Source organism: Cupressus sempervirens, chromosome 6 (genome assembly GCF_028749045.1).
Source record: "Cupressus sempervirens isolate cs-2001-9-10 chromosome 6, ASM2874904v1, whole genome shotgun sequence".
Taxonomy (NCBI): Eukaryota; Viridiplantae; Streptophyta; class Pinopsida; order Cupressales; family Cupressaceae; genus Cupressus; species Cupressus sempervirens.
In genome coordinates this window covers 173,564,524-173,579,199 of record NC_143123.1, presented here as the reverse complement: position 1 = coordinate 173,579,199, position 14,676 = coordinate 173,564,524, and the positions used below count along the sequence as shown (strand labels likewise).

At 35.9% G+C, this 14,676-nt stretch overlaps 1 protein-coding gene across 1 annotated transcript; it reads left to right on the top strand.

Moving 5' to 3' along the window:
* The first annotated feature begins 6,402 nt into the window (after positions 1 to 6,402).
* Positions 6,403 to 12,152, top strand: LOC149551811 (homeobox-leucine zipper protein ATHB-15-like). The gene is made up of 18 exons (XM_089787316.1): positions 6,403 to 7,277; positions 7,544 to 7,703; positions 8,022 to 8,134; positions 8,320 to 8,410; positions 8,515 to 8,610; positions 8,703 to 8,816; positions 8,913 to 8,996; positions 9,127 to 9,279; positions 9,383 to 9,457; positions 9,630 to 9,736; positions 9,813 to 10,005; positions 10,103 to 10,291; positions 10,443 to 10,523; positions 10,637 to 10,771; positions 10,931 to 11,256; positions 11,417 to 11,522; positions 11,642 to 11,791; positions 11,880 to 12,152. The coding sequence occupies exons 1-18, from the start codon at positions 7,069 to 7,071 to the stop codon at positions 12,024 to 12,026; spliced, it is 2,529 nt and encodes an 842-aa protein (XP_089643442.1). The 5' UTR covers positions 6,403 to 7,068; the 3' UTR covers positions 12,027 to 12,152.
* The last annotated feature ends 2,524 nt before the right edge of the window (positions 12,153 to 14,676 follow it).

Here is a 14,676-nt window from a genome sequence, read left to right as displayed (position 1 = left end):
TATCTACTATAACGAGTATACCAAGGAGTAATAAATTGTTCTACTCTCATGGGGGATTGCATGGTAAGTCAAATTAAAAAATCATAAAATAATAATTCACGCGACCTAGAATCTTAAGGGTGCATTGTATTTTGTATTGTATCAAGTGTACTTTTAACCAACCCAATGCTCACTTAGAGATTGTAGACCAAATTTACACATTTTTAATACACCCATTGCATGTTTAAGTTATATAATGTGTACTTAAGGTTGGAAATAGTTTTAATATCTTTTGTTGTAAACCATGACCATATTATTCATCATGTGTAAAGATACACTCATCAAGACTTAATGTGGTGTTTGTTTTTTATTAAGTAAAATAGGTTTGGAAGGGGTTGAAACCCTGTATGTAAAAGCTAAAGATTCAAATCATTGAGCGCACTTAGAAAAAAATAGAACAAAATAGAATTGGTCAACATAGAAACAAAAAACCAGCCTATAAAGGACAATGACCAAAAGGCAACACAAACATAAAATAGGAAAAACAAAGACCAAACCCCAACATAGCACAAGGAAAGGCTAGTCAGGCCATGTTCTTAAGAAGCTCCATCGCTTGCAGCTCAAGTCGATCCATTTTTTTAGCAGCCTCTTTAATTTTCTTGACCTCCTTCATGGTTGTAGAGACCTACTTCTTGGTGTTGGACCTAGTCCTTTTACTTAAACCGCCTTGACTATCTTTAGGATTCTCCTAATCATCTACAATTTTCACAATGACCTTTTCACCCACATAACTCTCCATCTTGTTGATGAGGATCTTAATGTGATCATTTGAAGCCTTTAAAATTTTATAGCTCTTTGGTCAACAATGTTTTTTAGTGTATTTTCTAGTTTGGAAGTCCTATTGTACAACTCTAGAGCCTTAGCTTCCAACCTATAAAAAGATACCATATCCATAAGAGAGTTTATATTCACCCTATCCCTAGGCACATTATTGACTTCCTTCTAATTTTTTATCTTTTCTTCCAAGATGTTCATTCTTCCCTTCATTTTAGTAACCTCGTGGAAAAGCCACTTTATGGACGTAAAATTGTCTAGGAGGTTGTTTCTAGAATCGACATTGAGGGATAAATGAGTTCCTTGAGATCCACCTCACCACCCTCTTCACTTGTAATCACCATCTCAATCTTCTCCTGCTATACCCAAGAACACAGAGTCCATGTTAAAAAAATTCGACACAATCCTCCTCTCCTTTTGGGGGGGTATCCCTCATAGGGGAGCTAACAAGGATATCTGATAAAGTATCCTAAGTAGACAAACCAGGGGACTTAATGACCTTCTTTTTTCCCTCTCTATCACACATCTTCATACCAGCCTCGGGAAAATCCCTAATAGGCTCTTGGAGAAACTTAACTAGAGAATCCGAGCCATGTTTCTTCCCATCTTTGTTAGTGGCCTTCGTAACAATTTTACTCTACTTTTTATTACCCCTAGTTGAATAACCCTTATTCTTCTTGCTATTGTCCAACTCTTCAGTGTTTGTCTCCATATCATCATCTTCTTCATTAGACTCCTCATCTGAGGAAGTGACCACTCAGTTCATCCTTTTTTAGAAGTAGATCCTTTAAACTCTTTCTTCACCTTCTTCATGGGACCTTTGGAATCTTTCCCTTTCCTTTAATGTGGTGTTTGTTTGTTGTGTGAAGACTTGATAATATTCATATGAGCCACTTAAATTTCTAATGTTTATCACTAAGAAATAAAGTTGACTTTGTTTGTATTATATGATCCTCATTAGCCATACAAATTTCTAGGTGACAACTATATTGAATAGAGCCCACACCTTTTCTTGCAATTATTATATAGATGTACATTGCATGTACTTGATATTAATTTAAATATGCTTACATTTTAACCTACATATTATTGTGCATGTAAATAGATACATTTATATTAACAATAATACGAAAACTAAAGTCACATACAGATAGAAATATAACATTTGCATGATGTAATTGGTTAATGTCGACATCAATGATAATTAATCGAACATCAAAATAAGTTTTCGATTAAGCAAAAAATAGGTTTGTAGGAACCCAAAACTCATTACAACATAGTTACATATAGATAAGCATTAAAGCTCAACATAGACTGGACCATGACATATAGAGACCAAAAAAGATGGCAAATACTGAGATAGAGCCAACACTAAACTAGAAGCCAACCAAAGACCAACATATAAACACCAACAAAAAACCAACACAATATAGTATTGGACAAAGTTAAGAAGCTTTCCAACTTCCAATTCTAGTTGCTCATCTTTGTAGCAGTACCCTTAAGATCTTTGATATCATTATTGTCCTTGAACGCCTTCTTCTTAGTACTAGCACAAATCCTTTTTCTAGGACCAACAACCTCCTCAAGGTTGGTATCCTTTGCATCATTACAATATACTTCTCCATGAATTATAATTTACTTAATTCAAATTTCTATCAATATTTTTAAATAATTTTAAGCTTCAAGTAATTCATATTAAATAAACATATTTCAATTATTGTTGAATGAATAATGAATTTCTTAAAAAATAGATCTTCATAAACATTCTTAAAAAGTATAATTAACATTTAAATATATGTATTAAAAGTACTAATATATTTATAAACATTTTCTCTATCTATTACATATTATTATAACTAAAAAGATACAATTTACTAATCTCAATCATTCCTTATATAATCTCTTCCATGATTACTTAGTTGTAAAATACAACTAACTTTGTTATAGAATATTCTAACTAGCTAGTAATATCTATTCCCAAACTCTCAAGCTAAATGGGCCAAGAGTTGACCTCCACCTCCAAGTTGTAATCACTTAGCTATGTAGCACATTCATTACTTAATTAAAAATAAAATAAAATCGTTTATAATGAGATCTACAGAGTTTTTAAACAAATTTTTGTTAATGCACTTTATTATGCTTTATTAGACGAGTTGCACTAGTTAAATAATTAAAAAACAATAATTGTTCAAAAGATGTTTTTGCCTTTTGTTAAATAAATAAAAAATATATTGTTTAAAATATCGTAAAAAAAGGTAATTTTATAATTTTACAAGATATATATTTTTGAGTAGAAGTTTGATATTTATAGGAAATTAAAATATTTTATATTTTATTAATCTATAATGTTATAAAAAGATAATGTTTCTTATATTATTGTTACATTTATATTAAATTAAAAATTATAGTGACACTATTAAATAGTATATTTCAACTAATTACACTATAAAAATTCTAAATAGTTATATTTGTAAAAAGTTCATAATAATTATTATAAGTTTAGATTGTAGAACAAATATATACATAAAAAATCAATTCAACACAATATAATTATAATAATAATATATTTAGGATATCACTCAAAATATGTAGTTTGTATCTTCTTCTTGTTCATTGTGTTTTCTTATAATTAAATAATATAATTAATAATTAAAATATTTGTATGTCAACATAAACCATTATGTTAAAATTAATAGAATGTAATCATAAACATTTGTACCTACTTATAATTAAATTACAATTTAAGTAATGTTAAACTAATAATTCTTTATATATATATACACAATTGACTCTAGCAACATAGCATTTAAACTCCGTAAATTGTGGAAATCTACTAATACTAAGATTAAAAAACCAATTACAAAAATAGCAAACCAAATTGTAGGACTCAAAAAGGACTTAGAAACATAGGGTTGTATGGATCTCAACTTATTGAATATAATTGATATGGGTGATAGTATGTTCCTTGTTTACACCATCCGTCAAGATTCAAATTGCAATCATGCTTCAAATGATTTTGATGCCATGGCCTTAGGTACGAGTTGAATGGTGTGTGTGTGTGTGTGTGTGTGTGTGTGTGTGTGTGTGTGTGATGCAAACATATGCATGTGCCCCAAGGGGGACAAGTTTCACCTCGCTTGCCCTAAAAATAGGTTGTTGGGCAGGTGACACCCCCTTGGTTAAAAAGAAAAAAAATGCATGCTATAAAATCTTATCAAAGTCATGACATATTTAAGAGAGGATCTTCCTTGGTTACACCATCCACCAAAGCTCAAACCCTAGAAATATGATATAAGAGAGGAGATTGAGATCATGCCCTTTATGTAAACTTGTAGATGATATATAACTGTAACAAAAAGAGAGATTGTGAAAAATGAAAAATGCTTTAAATTTTTAAAAAGGACTTAGAACCGTAGGGTTGTATCAAATGCAATTAGTTGAGGATCAATTCATGCATTGAATAATTTTGATGGAATAATAGATACTCCTCAAAGTAAACTTATAGACACTATAAAATACTAACAAGTCATGCAATATTTAAGAGAAGATACGTTCCTTGGTTTGCCACTCACAAATAAACAAACTTAGAGCATATGGCAAATTGAAATACTTTGAAAGGACTTAGAACTATATGGTTGTATCAAACTTAATTTGTTGAGCTTAATTGGTGTGGATGATGGGATGTTCCTTGCTTATACCATTCGCCATGAGTCAAACCTCAAGAGGTATGACATAGAGTGGAAAACATGCTTTGAATGATTATGATAGAACCAATACCCCTCAACATATATATGGATGCTATGAATTCCTAACAAAGTCATGAGAAATTTAAGAGAATATACATTCCTTGGTTTGCCACCCACCAAAGTTCAAATCAAGAGATCATAAAAAACGATAATTTTTTTATCAAATTCAATTTGTTGAACATAATTGATAAAGATAATAGATTGTTCCTTGTTTTTATCATTACTAATATTTTTATAATATCATATAAGGAAAAAAAACAAAACAAATTTGATAGAATTAAATTGATACATTATTTGCCATATACCAAAGTTCAAACCCCCAAATATGAATTGATATCATGCCCTCAACATATAGATGATATAAAATCCTAACAAAGATGATAGGAATTGGCTTTTTCAAAATTTGGATTTGAATTTTTTTGGGTTTGTTTCAAAATTGGCAAAATGGAATTAGCATACCGGACTTCCAATTTTGTCTCAAAACCAGGTTTTCTAACTTCCTACTAGCAAGTAGGAATTGAAAATCAAAATCTGGTTATGTTTTTTAAGGAGTGTAAAAACAATAGATTGAACTAATTTTGAAACTTGGCTTCAACTCGAAGCTTATGAAAAATGTGTCTTTCACACGCATGGTTCAAATAAAATCCCAAAAATCAGAATGAAAATTTGCAAAACCTTAGTTTAGCTAAACCAAAGTTTGTAGAAATCCCAATTTTTAAAATTCCAACCAAACAGACCCTTAATAGAGTTTGTGGAAATGGGAATACTTTTAAAGGAAAACCTCCACTACATGCATGGTTTATTAATGTTAAGATTGAAGTGCAAGCTTTGCCCAAAAAAGTTGACACAACAGGAAAATTGTTTATCTATTGAAAGCATGAGTAAAGGGGCATTTTACAAGCATGTCGTAGCAAAGAATTATACTCAATCTCGTTTGATGTCGTTAACATCATGAAATTTGAAGCAGCCATTAAACGAACAGTAGTACAGCGAGCATTCACAGTAATGATGACCAATAATCCTCATCAACTGGTAAACCAAAACATTTACCCCGTGGGAAGATGAAAATTTTAGTCCAAACACCACACTAGCGTGTGGGGGCAGTTCATGGAAATCCACATATGAAAGGGATTGAATTTCTGGCGTCTGCAGAATTAAGCGCGTTCTTCGCTAATTTTTACTGGTTAGTTGATTAATTGGGCCATAGATTAATCGTACCTTGTTTGATTGATGCTTACTGAAGTTTTAATGAATTCAAACCCTAATTATAAGCTGGTGATCACTCAACATCAATGGTGAAAACGGTTTAGGAGGCCCTAAATTCAAATAGATGAAAAGGGGATCTGGAAATGGAAATGTCTTGTAAGAGACGCTGGCAATAATGGAAGCGATGCCCCCACGCTGTCCCCCAGTAGTACAGAAATCCTGAATAAATAGTGGAAGACTTTGAGAAGAGGAAAAAATAATAGTGAGGAGGCGTCCGTGACAAGGGAGGTGAAAGAGCTGACCCGTGAAAAAGCAGACTTGGATTTTGGATTTTGCATTGTCAATGTACGATTCTACTCTCACAAACCCCATGACAAGGCGTCTGTGGTGTGACGTGTCATGCATCGCTTCCTGGTAAAGAAATGCCGCCTGGACCCCAGCTATCGCAAGGGATATCAGATCGATCGGACGGACGGAAAGATTCACATTTTCGTATTCATTCATAGATATTCATGGATTCGAGGTTAGGGTTTGCATTGTATTGCATTGCATCCATGGCATTCATGGCATGGTATGACGGAGAAAAGTGGTGCAGCATTTTGAAATTATAAAACAGGCCTGGAAATTAACACTTGGCGCACGCGCTTTTAAGAAGTGTGAATATTTTTGCATTCGAGGGAATAAATCCGTCATTTGTTGGGTAATAGAAAACAGAAAAACCCAGGGTCTGCACATTATATCACGCCAGTCAGTCGGCTCGTTTTCCTCAGTTGCTTTTTTTATGCTTATTTTGTGTTTGTGTGCACAAAGGACTTAACGACCGGTCGCATCCTAGTTCCATTCTCGTCCGCTTCACTTCACTGCCTTCTTTGATTTTATTTCTCTTAGTTCTTTCTTTTTCCACCCACCCCTGCGCCCCCACTTTGTAGTTATTCTTTTAATGTCCAACTTCGTGGTTGTTGCGTTCGATGATTTGAAAGCGCTGCCTGTCGCCTTGCAATAATTATTGCTGTTATTCTCTGATTCAGTTCTTCAGCGGTCTAGTAATATATAAGAGGGAGCTTTGTTTGGACCGTGGTTATGCTGTCCGAATGGAGATAATGATGAAATGGGGACTATTCGGATTAGGGTGCTGGGGCTGCTGGTTCTGGTGCGAGCAGGGGAGAATTGTAGGAGTGTGGTGAATGCGGAGAGGAGTATTCGTTCTTTCAGATAAGGGGTTTTGTCTTGTGTTTCTTTCAAGGTTTTTGATTCGGGTTCGAACCTTGGTCGGTGTTCTTCAGAAGGGGGTGTTTTCTTGTTGATGGCTGTGACCTCGGGGAAGGATAGTAAGGGCGGAATGGACCCTGGCAAGTATGTTCGTTACACCGCTGAGCAGGTTGAGGCTCTGGAGCGCCTGTACCGCGATTGTCCTAAGCCTACTTCTACTCGAAGGGCGCAACTCATACGAGAGTGCCCTATACTTTCTAATATCGAGCCGAAGCAAATCAAAGTTTGGTTTCAGAATCGCAGGTGAGATTTCCATGATTTGTGTTCCCAATTCAAGACGTCCGCTACATTCTTCCCCCTTGTTACAGAGATTATGATTTTTCTCGTCTGGGTTCGAATTTGTCATGTCTGTGTCCGTTCATTTGTTTTTGGTGGTGTCCAAGGATCTTTACTGTATGAACTTGTGGGCATGCGTTTCCGTTCGGAATTCAAGCTCAGGAAGTTTGTATGCATGGATTTATTTTGGTAATCTTTTCTTTCGGTTTAACTCCGTTGTGATAATTGCGCAGGTGCAGGGAGAAGCAGAGGAAAGAGGCCTCTCGGCTTCAGACTGTGAACAGAAAACTCACTGCCATGAACAAACTTTTAATGGAGGAGAATGACCGCTTGCAGAAGCAGGTTTCGCAGCTGGTATACGAGAATGGTTATTTCAGGCAGCAGTTGCAGAATGTGAGTTTTTCTTAGGATTTCTGAAGCTTATTCACCATTCTTGGGTTTTGAGGGGTTATGAGGACGAACAATTTTTTATAGAGAATAGCCGAATAAATTGTTTGGGGTCAATCACCGGTCGGGGTAGCTTTATTTGTTTTGTTTGAGAGTAAAGATGTAGATATTTTGAGGGTTACTATGACTGATCTTTGTTTTCTAAACGTTCGTGATTCTTGGTTCTGTTCAGATTTGCGAACCCTTTATTTTAAGGATAGTTGCAGCAGATATTGAGGGGTTGCCATCGCTGATCTTTTTTCTCATGTTTTCGTTATTTTGTAGGCCTCCATAGCGACCACTGACACCAGCTGTGAGTCTGTAGTAACAAGCGGTCAACATCAACAGCAAAACCATCTGACACCGCGGCAGCCCCCAAGAGACGCTAGCCCTGCAGGGTATGTATGCGTTGCCATTAGTTAATGATTTGAACAGTTGGGCTAATAAATGTTACATAGGTTTTGTTTTCGTTTTCTTCTTCAGAAGCTGTGGCTCTGGTATTTTCGGCGGTTTTATGATGTATATCGTTTTACTTTGCGTATGACTTGACTCTTCGTCGTTTATTTGGCTCCTTCTTCTTCAGATTGCTATCTATTGCAGAGGAGACTTTAACAGAGTTTCTTTCGAAGGCTACGGGAACTGCTGTTGAGTGGATCCAGATGCCTGGGATGAAGGTTCGCAACAACTTATCGTTATTTTTATCTGGTACTTTGTTGACGAGATTGTTTATATTTGAATTTTTAAATTTCGAAGTTTTTATTCCTCACACTTGGTGCAGCCTGGTCCGGATGCTATTGGAATTGTTGCTATTTCACACGGTTGCCCTGGAGTAGCTGCACGAGCTTGTGGTCTTGTAGGTCTAGAACCTACAAAGGTAATGGATCCTTATCCCGTAGCAGTTGATTTGGGATTTGTTTTATTGATGTATGAGTTGTTATTTGAATCTTTGTGTTTTTGCTGGTTCAGGTTGCAGAAATTCTCAAAGATCGCCCATCTTGGTTTAGGGATTGCCGGTCTGTGGATGTGCTGACTGCATTCTCTACTGGAAACGGAGGAACCGTTGAGATTTTATACACACAGGTTGATAGAATTGCATGTCAATTTGATTCAAGGTTAGCTAATATTTTGCCCCTTTGTATTTAAGGCAATGCCTAATTTTCATCAGAATAATTGCAGATGTATGCTCCAACTACCCTAGCTTCTGCTCGGGATTTTTGCACTCTGCGATATACCTCTGTGATGGAAGACGGCAGTCTTGTGGTACGTAAATTTAGCTCACCTTGACATTTGAGTTTTTAATGCATTGGGATCTTACTTTCTGTACTTTTGCTCTGATTTTTATACCACAGAGTAGTAATCGACTCATTAACAACTTGAAGTTTTTGTTAAGGTTTGTGAGAGATCTTTAAGTGATAAGGGAAGTCCAAGCATGCCACCAGTGCCACATTTTGTGAGGGCAGAAATGTTTCCAAGTGGATATTTGATTCGACCATGTGAAGGTGGCAGCTCTATAATTCATATTGTTGACCATATGGATATGGAGGTAGGGAGGTCTTTTTTGAGAAATCTAGGATGAATGGATTGTTATAACTTATCTCAAATATTCTGAAAGTCTGCCTAATTTATTTCCAATGAAAATGATTCAGCCATGGAGTGTCCCTGAAGTACTCCGTCCACTATATGAATCGTCTGCTGCTCTTGCACAGAGAACCACAATGGCGGTAAAGTCTCAAGTCATTGTCAATTTGTAGACATCATTTATTGAAATGAATGCTCACAATCAATGCCAATTACATATACTAGATGTCAGAACTCATCACAATTATTTCAAGGTATCTAATTGGGCACTGTTCTTTAATCTGATGTTCTGATCAATTATTCTTTTCCAATTAGGCTTTGCGTCGGTTGCGCCAAGTAGCACAGGAGGTTTCAAGTGATATGGTCCTTGGCTGGGGAAGGCAGCCTTCTGCATTAAGGATGTTAAGCCAGAGATTGTGCAAGTGAGTATTCTCAGACACGTCTTGACATTGTGTATGCCTGCATATTACTTTTGATTGACTGTTTGTTGGATAACAGGGGCTTCAATGAGGCTGTTAATGGCTTCCCAGATGACGGTTGGTCTTTAATGGGAAGTGATGGGGTGGATGATGTAACCATTCTCATTAATTCTTCTCCAAGCAAACTTTTGGGTTCACATCTTGCTTCCCCTGATGGGCTTCCTGCCTTTGGAGGTTGTGTCCTCTGTGCCAAGGCATCCATGCTACTGCAGGTTTGACATCTGCTGTTACCTTTTGATAATTATTTGAATAAGTTTATTCCCAAGACCAACCATAATCACATTTTGATTGCCTACCTTGGATTTGCAGAATGTGCCTCCATCATTACTTGTTCGATTCTTGCGAGAGCATAGATCAGAATGGGCAGACAGTAATATTGACGCCTATTCTGCAGCAGCTTTGAAGGCAAGTCCTTGTGCTGTTCCTACTTCCCGCACGGGTGGTTTTGGAGTTGGTCAGGGCATCCTTCCTTTTGCCCATAGCATGGAACATGAAGAGGTAAGTGGAGATTTGATTGTTTTTGACCTATTATTTTGGATGTGTAGTCAATCCTATTCATTTTAATTTTAACGAACAAATTTGTGGCTATTATAAATAGTACTACAAGTCGACTCAATTAATTTCTTCGTTGCCTTGCATGTGCATGCAGTTCTTGGAGGTTATAAAGTTGGAGTGCAATGGCTTCACACAGGAGGAAGCATTGCTATCTAGAGATATGTCTCTTTTGCAGGTATTTTATTACTTTATTGAAATATTTCATCTAGTTATGCATATATCTGGAATGGGCAGTGTAATCTAGATGCGATCATTTAATTGACAAACTTAATGTTTTGAATTGGACAGCTATGCAGTGGAATTGATGAAAATGCAGTTGGGGCTTGTGCTGAGTTGGTGTTTGCTCCAACAGATGCATCTATGATTGATAGTACTCCTTTGCTGCCTTCGGGTTTCCGAGTCATTCCCCTGGATTCTGGAATTGTAAGTATGAAGATGATTTGCGTGTGTTCTTAATACAGTGATTGATTATACAAATGTGTTTTTTGTGATGATCTGTGTGTTCTTAATATAGTGATCATGTAAATGTTTTTTGAGATGAAACAACTTGTATTTATAAGAGAAGATAAAACTATAATGCAGGATAGTTCTAGTCCAAACCGAACATTAGACCTGGCATCTGCACTTGAGGTTGGTCCAACAGGTGCTCGACCGCCTGGTGATTATGGTGGAAATTCAAGCAACCTAAGATCCGTATTGACAATTGCTTTCCAGTTCACTTATGAGAGCCATTTGCAAGAGAATGTTGCATCCATGGCTCGTCAATATGTCCGGAGTGTTGTAGCATCTGTGCAGAGGGTTGCCATGGCCTTAGCTCCTTCTCGATTGGGTTCTCATCTTGGGCCAAGACTACCCCCTGGAACACCTGAAGCGCTTACACTCGCTCGTTGGATCTGCCAGAGCTACAGGTAAGTGATGTCAATTTGTTAGTATATTGTGGATTTGAACAGTGAATCCAACTTAAATCCTCAGATGAAGTAAATCAATGACAGGTTTTTCTTTTAAATGGTTATCTATTCTTTTGAGCTGGGTGCTCTTTCTTGAGCTGAATTGATTATGTTTACTCAGGTTTCACTTAGGCGTGGAGCTTCTCAGGCCTAATTCTGAAGCCAATGAATCCGTACTCAAAATGTTATGGCACCATTCAGATGCTATAATGTGTTGTTCCTTAAAGGTAAAACATTTCTCAAGGACATATATACTTGCAGTTTAAACGTTATTATTATTTGAAAAAATAAAATAATAGTATTATATGCATGTTTTATGCATTGGGCTGCTGTTGGTGTCATGCAGGCGTTACCTGTTTTCACATTTGCAAATCAGGCAGGCCTTGACATGCTAGAAACAACTTTGGTTGCCTTGCAAGATATTTCACTAGAAAAGATACTAGATGAAAATGGACGCAAGAGTCTTTTCTCAGACTTTAGTCAGATAATGCAGCAGGTAAATTGATGCGTTAGCTTATCCAAACAAGATTATTATTTTGTATGATCTATCAACTAATTTCATAGATAATTTCTGTTTGCTACAGGGCTATGCTTATCTTCCTGCTGGAATCTGTGTCTCGAGTATGGGTAGACCTGTTTCATATGACAGGGCTATTGCTTGGAAAGTCCTAAATGAAGAAGAAAACACTCACTGCTTAGCATTTATGTTTATGAATTGGTCCTTTGTGTGACCTTTTTTTTGTTGTAAACGAAAGACAGGTCCCAATTCAGCTTGGGAAGATAATTTATGTTACACAAGATCTGTTCATATATTCAACCTTATTATATATTCATATCTTTGACCGACTTTAAAACTATTAGAGGGGCACATATAATCAGCATGCATGTTGCTGAAATTTTGTTTCTTAAATTAGGCTGGAGATAATTACTCCCAAGTTGCCTCCATTAAAAAGGTTGCCTTCATTAAAAAGTTTGATTAGAATTCTCTTCTATCTGGTTCACATGTTTAAAAAAACGTTTCTGAAATGAGTGGCCGACCAGATTGAGTATTGAAGTAGATGGTCGGGCAGATCCCTTAAGGGAAAGTGAAGATTAATATGGTGGGGTTGTTGAAAACATGAAGTTGTGGGTCCTTGTCTCCCGAAGCAACTTGGTGCTGCTGTCACTGTGAAGAATGTTTGTCATCGGAAGACACATTCAAAAATCCGTTTCTCATCGGTTTAGGTGAATTTGTCTGATTGTTTATCTCTAGCACTTTGGGAATCTTCTGGGATGAGGAAGTAAAATCTGTAAAGTGATGACATGATATATGATTAGAGAGAGGAAGTATAGTGATTTGGGTTTCGACTGTAGCAAATTCTTCTCACATGAAGCGACAAACATGAGAAAACAGGCATGGGGAAGAGTGTCACAGCCTTTAGGAAGTGGGAGCATTATTCTCTTTCTCTTTTTTTAATAAAACCAAAGCTGAAGCATAACCCCATTAAAGTTGGCAGAGGGCAAAACTGCTACACGGAAATCAATATCTGTTAGGACTGGAGTGCCCATAAAAAAATGCAGATATATGGGCATTATGTCACAAATGAAATATAATATTTTAAATTGTTATAATATGGGAATAGTGGCTACCGCGGGAAAGGATTCATTTTAGATACTCCGTGTGTTAATAAAATATTGAAGTATGTTTTGATTGGCTAGAAGTTGAGCAGTACAACAACGATGAACGATTATATAGATGTATTTTGACAGTTAGTAGTACAACTTGAACTTTTTAAGCGTGTTTTAAACGGCTACCAATTGAGCCCGTTCTACAGCAGTCAACTTATTTGGTTTTTAACAGCTCACAATACAATTTTACAACTCATTTGTTGTTGGGTGGTTATATTATTGAGCTACAAAATCTCTTGGTGTACGACTCATTCCCTAGACTCAAATTTCAAGTGTTGGAGGATTTTAGTTTTACTCCGGATTTGTTAATTTGAACTTATGATACAAACTTTTCATGGACCACAGAAATGTTATAGGACTACCTATTTGTTGTTGGGGGATTCTATTGTTGAATGACTGACCCTATGTTACTTTTCCTGGACCAACTAAAGTAAAATAAAAAAGTCAAGTAAGCCGAGACCTATTTGTTGTTGAGATATTCTATTACTAAACAGCAGATTCTAGAACCACCTATTTGTTGTTGGGGAATTTTATTGTCAAATGTCTGACCCAATGTTACTTTTCATGGACCACCTAAAGTCAAATACGACCTTCCATTTGTTGTTGGGATATTCTATTACTTCACGACTGACTTTATATCAAACTTTTCAATGACCCCAAAAAAATTGAATAAAACCCTCCCACCATTTCTTATTGAGATGTTTTACTACTGAAAGATTGGCCCTCTTGATATTTGGCAACTAGAATGAACCACCTTAGTGGATTTATGAACAAACTTATAAAAACTATACTAAGAATGAATGGATGCATTTCGGTTGGCCCATAGCAGAGGGTCTAAGAGTCTTGATATTCAATCCATCAACTATTCAAATATGACTAAGTTAACAACACTTCATGGTACACACTTTTGTCAAGGATTCTCAGTGGATCAATTACTAATTTATATTTTGAACATGTTTGACAGTTGCATATGGCTAAATCTAGTATCTAGGAGATGATTTGGTAAAATTTTAGTCAGGAAGTGTACTAAAAATGTGCAATGATAACATTACATGTGTTATCTAGAGTTTGACATATTTGTTGTGAGTTTGATTGTCATATATTGATAAAATGATGGTATGTTTGAGAGTGTTTTTAATTGCAAGGAAACACACTACTCTCGGGATGGTGTCTTTTTGGTAAACCATATTGTGTCCAGCCATTTAGAATGCATTATAAATCACAATCTTCTTGTGTTTTTTGATAAAGTGTTCATTGAATCGTCACGAGGACTACTTTTTGATTCCCCACAAACTAAGATTGGTACACTAATCTTCCAAAATTAATAATCTTAAATATATTTGATTCTGACATTAGTACCAATGTGTTATATTATCAAAGATGCTATTGCGATACTAGATAGTAGTCGTACCCACTACGAGAAGAATGTTTATAAAGTAGCATGCATGAACTTGTCATTGTATTTCAATTCTTTTGCATAGCTTTGAAAGGAGGGATGGATTTTATAAAGAAAGTAGCATGCATGAACTTGTCAATTCTCTTGCATATCTTTGAAAGTAGGAATGAATTTTATAAAAGTAGCATGCATGAACTTGTCATTGCATTTTATTTTTTTCATACCTCTGAAAGTAAGAATGAATCATCCTTACCTTAAAGGGTCATTGATGAGTTTGCCATTTGTAAAAGATATAGAGGATTTAGAAGCAGTGGCGC

Coding starts and splice junctions, on each gene's coding strand:
- LOC149551811 (XM_089787316.1), top strand. CDS start 7,069: ATGGCTGTGACCTCGGGGAAGGATAGTAAGGGCGGAATGGACCCTGGC. Junction 8,135..8,319: donor AGAGACGCTAGCCCTGCAGG/GTATGTATGCGT, acceptor CTTCTTCTTCAG/ATTGCTATCTATTGCAGAGG. Junction 9,280..9,382: donor TTGACCATATGGATATGGAG/GTAGGGAGGTCT, acceptor AAAATGATTCAG/CCATGGAGTGTCCCTGAAGT.